Source organism: Sorex fumeus, unplaced genomic scaffold, assembly GCF_029834395.1.
Source record: "Sorex fumeus unplaced genomic scaffold, SorFum_2.1 ptg000098l, whole genome shotgun sequence".
Classification (NCBI taxonomy): domain Eukaryota; kingdom Metazoa; phylum Chordata; class Mammalia; order Eulipotyphla; family Soricidae; genus Sorex; species Sorex fumeus.
In genome coordinates, this window is record NW_026606155.1 from 23,997,440 (window position 1) to 24,016,377 (window position 18,938).

An 18,938-nucleotide genomic window follows, 5' to 3' on the forward strand; every position below is an offset into this window, starting at 1 on the left:
AATCTGTAACAAACATTGAAGCTATTCTAGAATAGATATAGCACTGTAGCACTGTCCTCCCATTGTTCATCGATTTGCTCGAGTGGGCACCAGTAACCTCTCACAACAAATTGTGAGACTTGTTGTTACTGTTTTTGGCATATCAAATATGTCCCTGATAGCTTGTGAGGCTTTTCAGTGCAGGCAAGATACTCTCAGTAGCTTGCCGGGTTCTCCAAGAGGGGTGGAGAAATCAAACCTGGGTCAGTCACATGCAAGGCAAACGCCCTAACCACTGTGCTATTGCTCCAGCCCAGAATAGATATAACAGAGAATAAAAAAAAGAAAGACCATGCTCTCATAAAATGCAACAAAATGCATTTGTTGCAGTGCAATGTCCTACTATTAAAGCTAAGATTAGAGCTAGGCCAGATCAAACCAGAAAAAGAAATGTGGATAGGCAGAAGGAATGCTCTACAGAGCTCTGGGATCCTAAGATGGCTTTGATGAACAGGATCTTAAAGTATTAGTTCTTACTCCAAAAGCAAGTAATTGACTTTAAAACCTACTGTTATCACTTTCTATTCAAGAGGTCACTGTTATCCCTTTCTTCACCTGTGAAATTTTTACTCTTTCCCAAAGCCTGGATCCAGGTCTGGTTAGAGGAGTTCTTCTTTTATGTACATGTAGAATATTGTTATGAAATCTGCTGTCAGATGAGATGATATAAAGCAAAAAACAAGTTACCATCTATTTATAGGGAAAATATTTTTATTATCTCCAACCCCCCCCAAAAAAAAACAAAAAATAAATGTATCAAATAATGCATAAAGCTACAATTACACAAATACTTAGTAAAACATCAGAAAGCCATTCTATTTTCTTTTGTTTAGTTTGGGGGCCACACCCAGCAATGTTCAGGGGTTACTCCTGGATCTTCACTCAGGAATTAATTTTGGCAGTCCCTGGGGGACCATATGAAATGCTGGGAATCAAACCCATGTCAGCTGTGTGCAAGGCAATCACCCTACCTGCTGTACTATCTTTGCAACCCCCAGAAAGCTACTCTTACCTCTTGAGAATATGAGCTGTTTCTAGAAAAGTAGCAGCAAAACAAGCCCTAAACACGATTATTCTTGCCTTTTGTCATGAAAGCAAAACCCCTCTTTAAATTGCTTTCCATCAGCAAAAACAAGTATTGGTGTAAATTTTTCATAAAGGCAAATGGCATAATGCCTTTCGAGAAGCAGGAAATACCTATTGAAGCATCCCTGAACTGAACGGGCTTCTTCTATCTTTGCCATCTGCTTGCTAGATCTGACTTCAGAGTGTTGTGCATTCTTTTCCTAAACTGTTCTTAACATCCTTTTTGCTAATATTTTTAAACCTTTACGTATTATCTCTCAAGACAGATGCAATGATCTCAGGGATAGGCCTCTGTATATGTGCTACCTTGTAATCAAAGACTTGCATAAATCAGATCACTCAGAAGCTGAACTTTGGGTTGAGGTAAGATCTGAGTTTAAATCTTGGGTTCTCTACTCTCCTGCCTCCAGCAAGTAGCTGACCTTTTTCAGCTTGACTTTCCTTATCTGTAAAAAAGGAAATAATACTAATTAATTCTTATTATAGGGCTTTAATAAAACTCTACCCCCCAAAAGTTACTAGTGTTTGTTGTAATTTTGTCAGTTCGGTCACCACTACCTAAAAGAGCCATAACTTTGTAGGTTAAGCAACTTTTCGTCTAGGCCAGGTCTTCTTTTAATTTTTTTCCTTTAATTATTATTAATACACTGTGATTTAAAATGTTGTTCACAGTACAATTATTTAAGGTATATAAGGTATACCAATATTCCCAGGTTCCCTCCCAACCCCCACCCACACCTGCCCTCTTGGCAGGCATAATAACAAATTTATTTCATATTACTTGCTCTAATAAAACTTAAAGGAATGGCAAATGGAATTGTCAGAAAATAAATCAATAAATGTCGATTTGTGATGACTGACTGCTATATGATTTAGCCTATATAAGAAATTCAAATCATTTAATAAAATGTGGTATGCTGCCTATTTTCATTAACAAAACTAGTTTTCCAATTCTGTAGGTCAGGGCTTCTTAAGCCTTTTCCACTCACGCTCCTTTTTGACTGAGAAATTTCTTTTAATTTTTTTTTAATTATTAAAATACCAGGGCTGGAGAGAGAGTACGGCGGATAGAGCACCTGCCTTGCACACAACTGACCTTGGTTCTATCCCCTGCACCCCAAAAGGTTCCCCAATTGTAACAGGAGTGATCCCTCAATGCAGAGCCAGAAGTAAGCCCTAAGCATAGCTGGCCATGGCCCAATCCCCCCAGTCCTGGAAAGAGAAGTTAAAAGACACCATTATTTACAAAGTTATTAATATTGAGTTTTAGGAATACTATGTTCCAATACCAGGCCCACCACCAGCTTCCCTTCACCTGTGTCTCCAGGTTTCCCTTCCCCCTGCACCCTCACAGCCTTAACAGGCATATTTTAAAGTTTGGTTGTGGTTTGGATCTCCTTTTTTCAGTGTTGCTGATTCTGCAGTTTAAATATATAGCTGAGAAATTTTTACATTTTACATTTACATATACCTCAGGTATATGAGTTCAAAAATTAAGTGTACAATCAAACATTTACTGATCACTTAATCACTTAACTTCCCGTTAGTCGTCGATTTGCTCGAGCGGGCGCCAGTAACGTCTCCATTTGTCCCTGTCGCGTGCTAGTGTAGCCCAATGGCATCTCTTCGCTCCGGGAACATGGAGGGCCTCAAACCGATCGTTCATGACCTTGACAAAGAAGTCTGACCATCTGGTAGGTGGGCGGCCACGCGGTCTCTTGACATCCCGTGGAATCCAATCAGTAACAGCTCTAGTCCAACGGTCGTCTTTAAATCTCATTACGTGACCAGCCCATCTGATTTTCGACACCTTGGCAAATGAGACTGATAAGAAATCAAAAAGAAATTTCTTTTCTTTTTTTAAATTTTTTTTAATAATGTAGGAATACTGCTATTTGTTTAGTCATTGATTAAGTTGATTGAATTGGGCATGAACTCCACAAGAAGTTTATTTTCTGCAATCCTCACATTCAGTTAGGCAACCTCCTCTGACCCAGAGTTTAAGAAGTTAGAGTTTAGGCAATTGATTTTTATCAGTCATTTACTATGTGTATGTCCTTATGCTGGGACCAGGATAAAACTGGTTTCTTAGAATGCAGGAGGCTACCAGTTCAATCTTCTATATCACATGCTCCCCATCCCTGTATAGTATCAGGTATAGATCTTTATATCAGGTGTTCCCTTCCCCCACCTCCATAACCAAAAATGTCTTTTAAAATAAAAAAAAGAAGCTGGAGTGATGGTACAGTCATTTAGACACTTGTCTTGCATGCAGCCAATGTTGATTTGATCTTTGTGAGCAAATTCCATGCATAGAGCCGAAAAGTATCCCCCAACATAACTGTATGTGGTCCCAAAACTCATTTAAATATAACATAAAAACTCCATCTTGGTTTTGTTTTGTGGGAGCACACCCGGTTATTGATAAGACCTTATTCCTGGCTCTGTGCTCAGTGGTCATTCTTGGCAGGGTTTGTGGGACCATAAGTGGTGCTGGGAATCAAACCCAGGTTAGGTATATGCAGAGGAAATGCCTGACCTTCAGTTACTATCTCTCTGTCCATAAACACTTCTCCATTTTGATAAAATAAAAAAAGATTTTTCAAAAATGTTTGAAAGTACATAGTTCAGTAGGAGATACAACATTAATGGATAAATATACATTACTATCATAGTTAACAAACTAGCATGATTGCCTTGCTCTATGATGGGCATGAGGAGGAAGAAGGAATGAAAATGGAACAAATATTAAGAATGGGAGTTGCTGGTAGCAATAGTACAAGAGTTAAGTTTTTGCCTTGCACGCAGCCATCCACAATTTGATTCCCAGCATATATTCCCCTGAGAACCACCAGGGTCACTCCTGAGTATATATCCAGAAGTAGCACCCCAGCACTCCAGCTTATTCCATACTACCAAAAAGAATGGGTACTCATGAGTGGATGATGAAAGTATGGTGTATATATACACAATAAATACTGAGCTTCTAGGAAAGATGAAAGCCTACAGTTCACTGCAATGTGGACAGAAACTGGACAGCATCACACTGCATGAAGTGAGTCCAAGGAGAAAAAAAAATTTCATATACTGAATATTTTGCCCATATGTGGTGTATAGAGAAATACAGCAAGGGAATAAACAATGGCCAGTGATAACAGGACCCAAGGGTAGGCCAACAGAACTGAGTATGCTCAGGAAGTCAAGTTCTAAAAACAGTGTGGGAGGGACCCTAACTCTGTTAATGGGCGCCTTGCAGCAACATTATATACATGAAACATTGCTATGAACGGTATTTCCAATCACAGAGCCTAATATATTTTAAACTTTTAAGAATGGGAGTTCCAAGGACGGAGCCATATTATAATGGGTAGGATTCTTGCCTTACATGTGCTGACCTGAGTTTGATCCCCAATACCCCAAATGGACTGCCAGAACATTCCCAGGAATGATCCCTGAGTGCAGAGCCAGGAGTAAACTCTGAGCATGACTAGGTGCGGCTGTCACTGTCACTGTCACTGTCACTGTCCTCCCGTTGTTCATCTATTTGCTCGAGTGGGCCCAGTAACATCTCCATTGTGACAGTTGTTACTAGTGTTTGGCATATCGAATAGCTTGCCAGGCTTTGCCGTGCAGGTGAGATAATCTCGGTAACTTGCCGGGCTCTCCGAGAGGGGCACAGGGATCGAACTCAGGTCACCTATGTCGGCCGCTTGCAAGACAAACACCCTACCCACTGTGCTATCACTCCAGCCCTGGGTGTGGCTACAAAAGAAAAAATAATGGGAGTTCCAACCATTCTTTCTTGCCTTCACACTTTGCACAAATCTATGCACCCATGCCCAGATAACCCAGCACTCACATCCAAGTCTCTGTATTCACACCTGATCAGTCTCCACATCTGCATCAGCAGGGGTGCCACCTTTTTCCACATACCACCCTGCAACAGATGTTACTTGGCCAGTCAATAATGCAGCAAACACCATCTGCCAAGTGCTGCCAGAGACACTCAGCAAATCACAGGTGGCCTGGCTCTGGGCAGGGCTCACAATCTGAGCAGGCAGATGCAGTGACCGTTGCTTTATTTCTCACTACTCTTGCTGGAATCTTCAGCCTCAAGGAAACACAAAGACTCCATTCCAGGCTGTTTTCACTCAGGGTACCCCAGAGCGGGGTGGGTGAGAGCCCTCCCCACCCCAAGGGACCCAGTCCCAGCAGCCGACCTCCACTACCAGTCACCATGATCCAGGCCACTTTCCACACGCACAGGCCGAGCCTCACATATGAGTGAACATATTTCTGGACACATAATAAGACACTCCCTACTCATTTTCCATAATTACCACACCATATTTGATGGGGCTCAGACATTAGGCAACAAATCATAGAGAGTGAGTCCGGCAAGCTACGGAGGGTATCCCTCCTGCATGGGCAGAGCCTAGCAAGCTTCCCGTGGCATATTCGATGTGCCAAAAACAGTAACGATAAAGGGTCTCATTCCCCTGACCCTGAAAGAGCCTCCAATCATTGGGAAAGACGAGTAAGGAGAGGTTATTAAAATCTCAGGGCTGGGAGGAATAGAGACGTTACTGGCGCCCACACGAGTAAATCAATGAACAAAGGGATGACAGTGACAGTGATACAGTGATACTCTTGCTGGAATCTCCAGCCTCAAGGAAACACAAAGATCTTTCCAGTCTGCAACTCTCAGGTTAGTGTGAGTGCCTCTCACTTGCACTCCAAGAGATCCCTCAAATTCTCCTGAGAACTAGGGAACAAGATTCAGCAAAGGTTCCCACCGAAGAACCCTGAAAAATCACCCAGATGGAGGGAGTCCTCAGGAACATAAAAAAAAAGGAAACCCTAATGTGGAAATACTTAGTGATGATCAAAACAACTGGCAGAGAGGAAGCACCAGCTCTGCGCAGCAAAGACACAGGCTACCCTTTTTCCTTCACACATTCTCCAGGGTCACACGTCTACCCCCACTTTACAGATGAGAAGACTGAGGTTCAGAAATACAATGGGCAGGGTTGGTAAATACCAGTAGTCCTAGTGTGAGAGTCCTTGACTTAGTTCTCTGCATGGGTTCAGGCTGAGCAGACCTCAGAGAGTGAGACACTGGCTCCTGGGATACTTTCCAGGTAGCACCAATAGTTCTCACTTGTACAGAACACTACCACCCCAGAAGGCTTTTCTACTTTGATATGTGTTGTCCCTTGTGCAAGAAGATAATCTCTAGGGTTGAGTAGACACTAGTGAATGAGGGAACTCTGTCACACTTTTTTCCAGGATGATTTTACCCAAGTATTTAGTAAAGTCTGGACATCTAATCTCTATCACAAACCATTCCATTGCCTTTAAATGAACATCTGCTGTGCTTAAAGTCAAATCTTTCTCCATTATTTCTTAAAGTTTCCACACATAAAAAAGTTGTTCTCTACACTCTGTGTCTTTCTGTTCATGGGCTACACCCAGCAGTGCTGGTGGGTGACCAAATGGTGCCTGGGATCAAATGCGCATGCAAAACATGCTCTCCAGTTCTTGAGTGATCTCTCTGATCTGTGGTCTGTACTCCAGATTCAGGGGGAGGAGAACTGGGCCAGACTAGGATCTGCTCAGGGCTTACCTCTTACATGCCCTGCACACTGTACTCTATATTTCTAACTCCTAAGCAGAAGAAAGGGAAGAAATGAAGAAATTCTCTGTTGACAAAGCATTCACATGTGGAGCATGAGTGTAGTTCAGCAGAAGAGCACACAAAAGGCCTTGCATGAGGAATGGAAAGATTTTTTTTAAGAAAACATACAAAAATCATCAAAGTTCTAACTTAAGTATAAGTTTCCTTGCTATCCCTCAGAAACATTTTCTAAAGTAAAAAGAAATCACGTAAAAAGAAAAAATAAAACAATTACTATGAATTTCTTTTAGTGTTTTTGGACCTCAAAAATAACCTCCTTGATCCTCCCAGTATGGGAGAAGCATGCCGAAAGTAGACTATAGACCAAACATGATTGTCACCCATTGCCTCTTTTGCAAACCACAACACCCAATATGAGAGAGAGAACAAAAGGGAATGCCCTGCCCCAGAGGCAGGGTGGGATCGGGGGGATGGGGGGTGGGAGGGATACTGGGGTCCGTGGTGGTGGAAAATGGGCACCTGTGGAGGGATGGGTATTTGATCATTGTATAACTGAAACCCAAGCACAAAAATTTGTAAGTCTACAACTGTACCTCATGATGTCTCACTAATAAAAATAAAAAATAAATAACCTCCTTAGAGGCGGGGGGGATGGGGGGATGGGGGGGTGGGAAGGATACTGGGATCCATGGTGGTGGGAAATGGGCACTGGTGGAGGGATGGGTATTTGATCATTGTATAACTGAAACCCAAGCACAAAATTTTTAAGTATACAACTGTACCTCATGGTGTCTCACTAATAAATTTTTTTAAAAAAAAACAATAAATAAATTAGAGAATAAAAAAATTCTAAAGGCAAAATAAAAAAATAACCTCCTTAGTCATATCAAATAACAAATAAAACCTAAGGAACACTAACATATTGTAAAAGCTATAGTCACACATAGACAAGTCACATATAGACAAGTTCTGGTAAGTAGTTTGTCCCCTGGGAGAGCACTTTGTGTCCACCTCAGTCCACCTTTCCTCTATTATGTTTCATTTACAATCATCAAAGTCCAAATCCCCTTTAGATTTCTTTCAGTTAACAAGAGGTGCTGAGGTCTTCAAACGGCAAAGGTTATTTTGACATGAACTGGGGTGAGGTTGAATCCCCTAGTTCTCACGGGAACTCACTCAGTGTCTAGAGGGAAGAGGTGGGCCCATGGGCTTCAGGCAGGCCTGGATCCAATTCCTGGAGCATTCATGGGAACTTTGAGTGCAGCTGAATGGGGCTCTCTTTGTTTCCTCCATCATAAAAAGGGTGCCTCTCTCTCAAAGAACAGTCATAGCGCTCTGACGTTCTTCCTGCTAGAAGCAGGAGAGGGAGGTCTGGGCCAGTATTAGCTTTAAAACCCTGCTTTGATACTTAGGATAACTAATACTGCATTTCCTCTTTCTGCCATTTTGGAATACGTAAGTGATTTTAAAACAAAGAAGAAGAAGAAGAAGAAGAAATGAAGTGGCTCTTATATATCTGAGGGAAGTAACAGGATAAGCTTGGTGGTTGGTAACATCTCAAGCAGGTACTCTGAGTTGTTATTTTATAAGACTCCTTAGGTTTAATGTTCATTTTAACTGCCTACTTGTCAGCATTTTGGCTTTCCTTGAAGTTTTAAGAACTGGGAATCATGACTGATTAATACCCTTGATACCAACTTAATGATTCCAATTTCTGGATGAGGGCAAAGAGAAGGCTCAAAGGACTGAAGTACACATTTTGCATGCTGACACCCTGGATTCAATCCCTAACACCAGATGTCCCCAGAGCACGAAGCTAGAAGTAGTCTCCCCCCATAGCAAAGAGCTAGAAGTAGTCTCTAAACATTGCCAAGGCGTGCCCCCAAATCAAAATCCAAACAACCCCAAATCCTGCATGTTTCTCTCTTGCTTCTTGACTACCTCAGGAGGTGATTCCCCATGAAGAAAACATGCCCTGTGTCCACAGATGCTTCCCTGGAACCTCAAGTGGGTCCACTGCCAGGCACTACAGGGACGGACAAACAGGTGAAAGAGGACTTTCTGCTCCCCAAGAGATTGCCAGCTGATCCTCAGCTTAGTGGCCAGGCCAGCAGCCTGCATCATCTAGAACATCTTAGGGATGTACATTTTTAAGCTCCAGATATACTAAATCAGAAAAACTGGGAGTGATTTCCAGCTATCTTCATTTGAAGCTATCTGCTTAAAGAAAAAACAAAGTATTATGCTCACCACATGTCAAAACAACTGACCTGTTAGATTACTGAACTAAATGTAAAAAGGTTGTTCTTTGAAAAAACAGGAGCCCTGAGGTTAAAGGTCACATGAAGAATCAGTGGTGAAACTGAAAGGGAACTGGATCTACTGCCTTCCTTTCTTTCCATTTCCCGTCTTTCTATTCCTTTGCTGGTGTTTTAACCCATAATTCTTATGAGGAGCGCCATGTATCACTGACCCAAGTATAAACCTTGGTTTTCAGTGGTAACAGTGAAACCATCTTCTTAGGGGAAAAAAATCTAACAAAAAATTTTAATCTGAAATGTAAATTACCTCCTAGTAAACAGAAGCAATATCTCAAAACACAGATGCAAGGTCCATGCATGTGACTGGAAAATCAGACAGGTGGGAAGCAATACAAATGAAATATGTGATAATAATAAAATTAAGAAGAATATATAGTATTTAAACATCAACAAAACTTGGCCTCCAAAGGGAGAATTACAGATTATCTTTGTTACATTGCATTTCATTGAATTTTTCCCCCCTGGTCATAAATTACTTTTGTACTTAAATTTTTTTTTGTCTAAAATGGCTTTTTTTTAAAAAAAAAAAAAGCTACACCCATATCATTCAATATGAAGGTTTCTTTTCTGGTTTGATTTCTCTCCATCCAGCAGGACAGTGTGTATGTAGTAATTATTTATATCATGCCATATGCTACAATGAAGATGAAATTCAGTAAATATATTCTCTCCAGCTGGCATTGCAAGTGAAGAGGTTAAATGCTTCCCTAGGTTCAAAGCACTATGAATTAAGACAAGCTAACTGAGAAGCTAAAGGAAAAAATTAATCCCAGTATTGAGTTCTTTGAGAACATCCCTTTTGCAAAACATTAATGTAACACCCAGTTCCTTTCTCACATCTTCCTGATGTTAACTCCTGGCGCAAAATGGAACATTCAGTAATTCCTAGCAAAGTCTTATAAGTTCAGGAGATAACATACGTAGAAGCATATCAGAGAAGAAACAGAACAATCGTACTTTACTATAAAATTCTGCCCCTGTGGATAATAACATTCAAAATTACTGGCAAATTCCATTGTCCTAAATATCCTTTCTTTTTTTTTTTGCTCAAGAAATATTTGTTAACTTAAAAAATATGTTGAATATCTTATTCCATAGATCATATATAAATAAATTAATAAGGCTGTCTCATTCAGAGAGACATTTCTGCCACAAAGGCATTGTCGCAATGTTTTACTTCACAGCAATGTTTTACTTGATAAGACAAATTTGTTGCTTAGAAGAAAATCTAGCAGTGATGTATTGAAACTCTCAGCAATATGAATTCAGTGAATACTAATTAAAGTTTCTTAAAGGAGACAGGAAAGCAAAGAATTGAGGTAATGAATATGGAAAAGGAAATACCAAGGCTACCTACGTTACCTAATTACCTCATAGTAACTCATGTTTTCAGATTTTGTAGATACCTTCAGGAAAGAATGAGCTATTAGGACTTGATACATGTGGTCTGTAATGGACATGGCCTATATAATATAGTCTAAATATATATGTATATATATGTTACACATATGGCAAAATAAGGTACACTGCAACATTTATATAGTATCATCATATTGACATAACAGTGTAGCTTGACAGTGGCATCAGAGACCTCAGGGGAAAAAATTTTATCTTGGTTTTCACTAATCAGCATATACTTTCTTTCAAGGTGTTATCCCAGAAGGGTCTCAAACATTCCTCCTGCCTCTACTTTGTTTCACAGGATAGTCCCACCATTGGGAATTTAAGACATAAATAAGAACAAGAGTGAAGAAAGTTCCTCAGCACCCTCTCAGCTCTCAGTCCATATAACGCTGCATCTTCCTATGCCTACGGGTCTTTAAATGTCTGGTTGTTAACATAGGTCTAGCAGTTTTTGACGTGCCATACACAAACTTGCAGCTCAGTCTCCAGCTCCATCTTTACTCCTCTATCTCTCATGTCCCTCGCCTGGTGAGAAAGGGGTCCTCTATTAGGTTTTCCCCAATACTGCTTATTTTTGCAGTTTTACATTGGGGCTGCTAAAAGGTATTGATTAGAAACTACCTGCAGATCCAACTTCTGAACATTGATAAATGCTGAGGAAACAATTCCAAGCCTATCTAACACGACCCAAAATATCCCGGGTTTGTAGACCGGAAATACCACTCCTCTCCAAAAGAACGCTCCTACTCCATCAAATTGGAAAAAAATAAGATAGAAATCAGCAGCTTTCCTTCTGAACAAAATTACATTTTCTGGGTCACTTTCTTCTCCCTGGCGACTACCCCCCTCTGCTCTCCCTGATGGTCTGACGGTGACCGTAAACATGGTTTTGGCTACCAGATTTGCAGGATTCCTCGCAGCAAGCACAACCCTTTACTCCGCAGTTTCCAAAGGACACCCCTGCCCTCCACCTCACGCTCCCTCGCTTCCTTCGCTTCCAAACCGCAAAGAGCGAGTCTGTTGAGAGAAAAAGTTCCTGCCGGTCTGCTTTGGGTAAGGAGGCCCTACCTTGCGCTCACCAAATCCATCCGAAGACGGGAATGAGCTCAGAGCACGCACCCTCGGAACGCTCGTCCCAGGCGCTGAGCGCTTCACACCCTGAGCCCCAGGAACCTGATTTATATGCAGACCTGTACCCATCCCACACAAGTCCCACAAGTCCGCACGCCAGCTTGCTAACCACTTATGTAAGCTCGTGCCTCTACAGTCCCAAAGTGCGCGCTCACACACACTCACACACACACAGACACGCACACGCACACACGCGCACACACCGACACCTGTCACGCATCTAAAATGGACAAGCATGCACATGCAAGAAGATAAAAAGAAAGCGACGCAGATGAACCGGGGAAAGAGGGAGGTTATCATTAGAAAATATCCTCTCCTCCCCGCCCCCCCACCCCACCCCATCCCTATTTGTTTCTTGCCCATTTGGGATGACAACTACAATTACCTTAGCAACCCAAGAATTGCCTGGACTCTCCCCCTCGGCTTCCGAACGTCTCCTAAAGCCAAGCTTGCTCCGATCTCATGGCAAAGCTAGGTAAAACCCAAAGATCGGGGCACCCGTAGCCTCCCGGGCAGGGGTGGGGGAGGCGGAGGGGAACGTCTGAGTCCTTCTCCGCGCCGCTCTCCAACGTCTCGCCAGGTCTCGGCGAGTGTCCGCGGCGGCGGCGAGCGCCAGCGCTCAGCGAGCGGAGAGAGAAGCCCGGAGCCGGCGAGGAGGCGCGGCGGGGCGCATGGTGCCGGGGCGCGGGGCGCTCGGGTGTCTCCAGCGCGCTCGGGGCGGCTCGGGCTCTCAGCGCTCCGCACCTCCCCCGCCCCACGCACCTCGGGCCGGCGGGGTCCGCGGAGGTGGACGGTGGGCGGAGGTCAGCCCGCCCCCTCGGCGCCCGCACGCCCGCTCCGCGGCTGCTGTGCCAAGCCGGCGCCCGGGCGGAGCTCGCGCCGCGCCAGGAGCTGCCCCAAGTCGGGAAGCCGACTGGGCTCGGCGGCTGTGCTGAGCGGCGCCCGCTGTCGGGGGCCGAGCGGAGCTGCAAGCCCGCGCCCCGCGTACCTGGGCGCCGACACCTGCGGCCCGAGCGAGCGGCGCGGGGCGGAGCGGGGCGCGCCCGCGTTACCTGCGCGCGTCCCCGGGGCGTCGCCGCCGCCGCCGCCAGGCTCACCTGTTCCGGACGCCGCCGAAAAGACTGAACGTGATGAAGCGTCGGCGACCGAGAAAACCTAGAAATTCCTGGCACCGCCGCCGCTGCCCGCCCAGCCAACGGGCAAACGGGCTCCGCGAGGCGGAGGCTCCTCTAGTCAGTCCCCGGAGCCCGCGGCGCCTGGAAAGTTTCCTGGCGTCCGAGTTGTACCGGGGATCCCTGGTCCGTGGGGCTTGGCCGGGTGCTTTCTCGCCGGCGGGTCTCGGGCGCCCTCTAAATCAAAGCGCGCCACCCCAGCGTCAGGGCTATTGTTGGAACTAACCTCGTCATTTTCTTTCTTTCCTTTTCTTCTTCTTTTTTTTTTTTCTTCTTCTTTTCGGTTTCACTGTGCACTCCGTGTGTTGTGGTTCGGCGGGTTTTCCTAACCTCAATTGGAGGGCTGGTGGGGGTAGGAGGTGGGGAGTGGGGGACTTTCAAGGAAAACCTTGCACATATATAGTCTTGGCGAAAGACAGAAAAGTTGAAGACAGAAAATGAGGCAGTCTAACAAACAGAGCATTCTTCAATAGGAGAGTTTTGATATTTGATGTTTAAGGCTTTAGGAAAGGTCGGAGAGGTAGTACAGCAGGTAGGGCGCTTGCCTGGCACGCTATAGGCCAGGTTCGATCCCGCTTAGGCGCCCTCCCACCCCCAAGTCAGACCCACCAGGAGTGATTCGTGAACAGGGACCAGGAGGAAAAAGTCCTGAGCACCGTCAGGGGTGCCCCCACCCCCAAAAAAATTAAAGCCGGAAACTGCTGGGAGGAAATAGAATGAAATTACTGGTACAGGGTGATGATGATGGGATTTCTGAGCCGTACCAGGGTCACCAAGATTCAAGATTTATTCATGAATTTTGAGGGCAGGGCCCTTGATGTAAATTGCTATGTGCAGTGGAGAATGAATGATCTGAAATAATCTGATCTGGACTGTTGTAGGCCATGTGAGTCCAGAAACTGATTTTTTTATATTTCAGATTTTTTTAATTGAATAACTGTGAGATAGTTACAAGCTTTCATGTTTGAGTTACAATCACACAATGATCTAACACCCATCCCTCCAACAGTGCACATTCCCACCACCAACATCCCCGGTATACATCCCCCTTTCCCACCCTCCTACTGCCTCCATGGCAGACAGTATTTCCCATACTCTCTCTCTACTTTTGGGCATTATGATTTGCAATACAGATACTGAGAGGTTATCATGTTTGGTCCATTATCTACTTTCAGCACACATCTCTCATCCTGATCGATTCCTCCAGTCATCATTTTCTTAGTGATCCCTTCACTATTCCAGCTGCCTTCTCCCCTCCACTCATGAGGCAGGCTTCTAACTATGGAGCAATCTTCCGGGCCCTTGTATCTACTGTCCTTGGGTGTCAGTCTCTTGTTATGTTATTTTATACTCTATAAATGAGTGCAGTCCTTCTATGTCTGTCCCTCACTTTCTGACTCATTTCACTTAGCATGATTTTCTCCATGTCTATTCACTTATAAGTAAATTTCATGACTTCATCTCTCCTAGCAGCTGCATAGTATTCCATTGTGTAGATGTACCAAAGCAGAAACTGAAATTTAAAGCTATTTTGCCTGCATGCACGTCCTGACCATCATTTCACATTGCTTAACAGATGCATCGATCCTTTGTTCAAAAATTAATAATTATCACATGCCCTATAGCAGACTAACTCCAGCTAAGCTGAAAATTATTAAGAAGAGCAGCCATTGAGCTCTGATCTCCAGATCTAATCAAGACCTGAACTTAGTGAATGGCTGCATCCTCACTGAATCGGACAGGAAAGCCTGAACTCTAAATAAGTGGCCCAACCTGGTGAATTTCATTTCATTTCATCATCCTGTTAATCGTCGATTGCCTCGAGCAGGCCCCAGTAACGTCTCTTTCATCCTAGCCCTGAGATTATATTCAGGGCTCTTTAGGAGAATGAGACCCATCATTGTTACTGGTATTTGGCATATTTGGTAGGCCACGGGGAGTTTGCCAGACTCTGCCCTGTGGGCAGGCTACATTCGACAGCCTGCAAGTTTGTCCAAAGTAGGAATGAGGTAATAAGATGTCGCGCGGCCGCTGATGGGATTACATGGCGCCAGGGGGCCAGGTGGTGGGTGTGACCCCCGCCTACTGGAATTTGGAGGATCTGGGTGGAAGATGCTCGACTCCAATTCGAGTAGGCTTGGAGGTCTCGGCCCCGGAACCCGCGTGGCTTTGTCCCTCTGCCAGTACCTTCATGTGTGCGGAGAGTGGCCTCAGCATGGTGGTGGCTGGTCCTGGAGGTCTTCGGCTGCCGTAGCCCTGGTCGGGGCGGGGAGGAAAGCTCAACCCGCTCCCCTCCAAGGGACTCCGGGAAGGAACACCCAGGCGCGGGGGCAGAGACTGCACCTGGTGAATAAAACATAATTTTACTTAGATGCCCAGTTATTTTATCAAACCCTCTTCTCCACAGTCATCATTTGGCTTAAACTTCATTCTGAAACAGGCTGCAGCTGTTGGTCATCCCTAGCGGTTTGCTTACTGTTAACTGGGTGTAATTAGGGGCATTCACTCTGTGGAGTGGTCTGAAATTTTTTTAGATTTAGAAATGCTTCTAGAGCATCAGGCATGAAAGAATAACCATGTGAATCTATGAGCAATGAGCTTCAGATACACCTGAAGAAAGGCCATGTATTTCCTTTGATATAATGGCATTCAAGTAATAAAATTAGAGTACATTTGTCTAGGGACGTGAAAAAGCTCCTGAATTACAATACATCAATAAAAGAAATTAAAGACAAATAAAAGGAAAGGTATCTCATGCTCATGATTTGGAGGAATTCACACTTTTAGAATTTCAAACTATTGAAAGTCACCTATGCAAGTAGTACAATCCCTATTTTCATTCCAATGAGATTTTAACAGAAGTAATATGAAGCCACAAAGATCCTAGTATTCAGAGCCAGTGTGCAAATCAGTAAGTCATACTCCTGATTTAAAACTTATCACAAAATGATAATAATCAAAACAGTATGGTATTGGCCTACATATGTGGGGAACTCAGCAAATATATAAATACATTTAGGATATAGACAGGTTTCTCACTGTTGAAGAAGGGAACTATTAATATTAAGAGAAGGTCTAAAATAAGGTCAGTGGTATGACTTGAAATTAGAAGGATGGTGTGGAACTTGAAAACTGTTTGCTAAGGTGCAGCCCATTTCAAAACTGAGCCTAAGCCAAATGTTGACCGTGGAGAAGAGGGTTTGTTAAAATAACTGGAGCATCTGAGAAAAATTATGTTTAATAATCAGAAATAGACATGTATATACATGTGCATATATATACACATATATACATATATAGTTGATATATTTTCTAGCTTTATCCACAGAGAGATTCTAGATGCAATAGCACCCTTGTGACAATGAAGACCCTATCAATCAGAAGTTGGCTTCTTAATACCATTCTCCACCAAAAGTAACTATGATTCTACAGTGTAGTGGGTAGATCTGGAAATTGATAGTGAAATAAAATAACAGTGAATTAGAAATGATGGGCATATGTCAAAATAATATGAGTCAGTTTGAAGTAGTTAAACTCTGGGAGAATTTTAAGTGTCAAAATAAACAATAACAGCAGCAGTTGCAACTTTTTGAGGAAAATTGGAATCAAGAAGTCCACACTGATAGAAAGAAGGATAAAAAACAATGGAAAGTTTCTGCTTATAACTCACTGATAAAAAGGAAGGATAGTGCGTGCTTTGGCAGCACATATACTAGAATTGGAATGATACAGAGAAGATTAGCATGGCCCCTGTGCAAGGATTACGTACAAATTCATGAAGCTTTCCATATTTTATATCCTGGCCATCTCAAACACATTAGGCCAATGGTCCACTAGCCTATTCCAATTGCACCATAATACCAGTAGACACAAGAATCTGTTCAAGTCCAATATGAAAGAATACATCCTCCGAATCTTCACTACAGGCCTCATATAAGCTACAGCGGAGCACCTGAGAGGAAGTTGCAACTCTTGAAGGGGAAAATGGCGACCACCATCAGCCAAGCTCACCCAGAATCCCCTCTCACAGCAAGAGGGAAAAGTGATAGTGAACTGGAAGGTCCCACCTTCATACTACCACTACAACGTGAAGAAACAGTGCAAATCCCCACCACAAGGGGAAGGTGATGAAAAACACCCAGAAGCCTCAACAGGGGTTACCCACAAATACGATATCTCTGATAAGAATTCAGAGTTGAAATGTTGAAGATGTTCAATGAACTCAAAGAAACGCTGGAACCGGCGTCCAGGAAATTAAAAGAGGATTTGAAAGAAACAAGTGGAACGAACAGCCAAAAAAAATACAGGAAGAAATGAGAGCAGAAATAGAAAAGCTACAAGCAGAAGTGTCATGAATAAAGAATTCGGTAGATAAAATAAAAAACTCAGTGGGTGCCCTCAACAGTAGAATGGCTACAGCCGAAGACAGAATCAGTGAGCTTGAAGATGAGCAGCAGAAAGCTTATAGACAACAACGAACAATGGAAAAAGACCTCAAAATAGCCCTAGGGCAAATCAGAGTCCTAGGGGATAAATCCAAGAGGAACAATATAAGAATCATTGGCACACCAGAAGGACAGGAAGGCAATCCCAATGAAAGGGAAAGATAGTTAGAAAATCACCATTTTATTGCTAATAGTTCTTTCAGGCAAGAATTATCAATGGATGTTAAAATTGGTGGGTAAAACATTTGATGAACAAGATATTTACACTATCTCAAAGTGTGTCTCTTGTTGTACTCATTAATATCATTAACTCTTAATAAAGACAGCATACCTATTTACATTTTAGCTATGATTCTTAAAGATTCCATTTTAATCACCCAGCAAGACTTTACATAAATTAAAAAATAATAATAGGACAAATCAGTCTATGTTACCTCCTGATATCCTATACTGAGAAGAATATAATTTCTTGTATTTATACATGTTATAAGGAAATATCAAACAAAAATTAAAGGGAATTCAAATAACTGACTTGTACCCTGAATAAATATAAAAGTTACAAATGTAAAGATTATACCAGATTGATGATGACTAAAGATAAGATTACCAAGGCAGCAGGTGATTTTTTTGTTTTGTTTTGTTGGGTGTCACACCCAGAAGTGCTCAGGGTTTATTTCTGATTCTGCACTGAGAAATTGCTCCTGGGCGTACGTGGGAATCATTTGGGATGCTGGGAATTGAACCCATGTCGGTCACAGGCCAGGCAAATACCCTTCCTGCTGAACTATTTATTGTTCCATCCCCCAGCAGATGAACTTGAATAGAATCCAAGACCTAGAAATGTCATTAATGACTGCCATCGTCAGTAAGATTTCAATGGGTTCTGTAGATGACATTGATTAAATTTTAAATAATGCCATTTTACCTGTGTTGATATTATACTATGATTATTTATGAAATCCTCCCTTTTTAAATTTTTCTCTCTCCTTGGACCCCTTGGGTTATAATTCCTTCAGAGAAATTTCAGCACCTGCAATTAAGCTAATGCCCTCACATTTGTCCTGGACATTTCTGAATCCACTGAGTCACTTCTGGGCCTTGAGTTTATCTGTTTTAATAAAATAAACACTGAAGCATGAAGGAGAAAGGTCCAAACATCTTAAATATGCTCATGGATGCTCCAATGTTAATCACTGAATGAAGGCATAAAGGGTCTTTGGAACTGGTTTTGTAATTATTTTTGTAATTATTTCAGGAACCAGGAAGGTAGTTCAAAGAATAAGACCCTTATTTTGGATGCACAAGTCCTAGGTTTGTGTCCAGGAACCTCATGATCCTCTGATTACCACCAGGAACAACCCAGAGTACCACCAGGTACGGCCTACAAACTAAGAAACAAACCAAAATAAAAAGGTTTAAAAATATAAGGCAAGAAGAACTGGTCTGCAGTAGGAAGCCTGCCACTGGGGTGGGAGAGGCTAGGGTAATAAATTAAGGAGGGGGACACTAGGGCAATAATGGAGGGGGAAAGTACCTCCACAGAGGCAGTCTAAGGGCTGGGAGGGAAAGTTGGGACATTGATGGACGGAAATGGATGCTGGTGAGAGGATTAGTGTTGGAAATTTTTTATTCCTGAAACAATATTGAATAACTTTGTAACTCTGTAATTCACAATGATACAATGTAAAAAAAATCCACAAAA

At 42.9% G+C, this 18,938-nt stretch overlaps 1 protein-coding gene and 1 non-coding gene across 10 annotated transcripts in view; one reads left to right on the forward strand and one right to left on the reverse strand.

The window, feature by feature from the left end:
• RGS6 (regulator of G protein signaling 6) overlaps nucleotides 1-12,145 on the reverse strand; it is a 570,853-nt gene extending 558,708 nt beyond the window's left edge. For 2 of the 9 annotated variants that reach the window (XR_008795065.1, XM_056133565.1), the window contains exon 1: nucleotides 11,557-11,675. Coding sequence is in view for 5 of the 9 variants with exons in the window: in XM_056133565.1 (XP_055989540.1) it covers nucleotides 11,557-11,576 (20 nt within the window). In the remaining 4 variants the exon portion in view is untranslated. Of the gene's footprint in view, nucleotides 1-11,556; nucleotides 11,738-12,004 lie in introns of those variants that run through there. The other 7 variants (XM_056133558.1, XM_056133563.1, XM_056133560.1 and 4 more) reach the window with 6 other exon arrangements.
• A 4,338-nt stretch (nucleotides 12,146-16,483) lies between these two features.
• LOC130042165 (U6 spliceosomal RNA) lies at nucleotides 16,484-16,586 on the forward strand. Its single transcript, XR_008795138.1, has one exon. It is a non-coding gene; the product is annotated as a U6 spliceosomal RNA (small nuclear RNA).
• The last annotated feature ends 2,352 nt before the right edge of the window (nucleotides 16,587-18,938 follow it).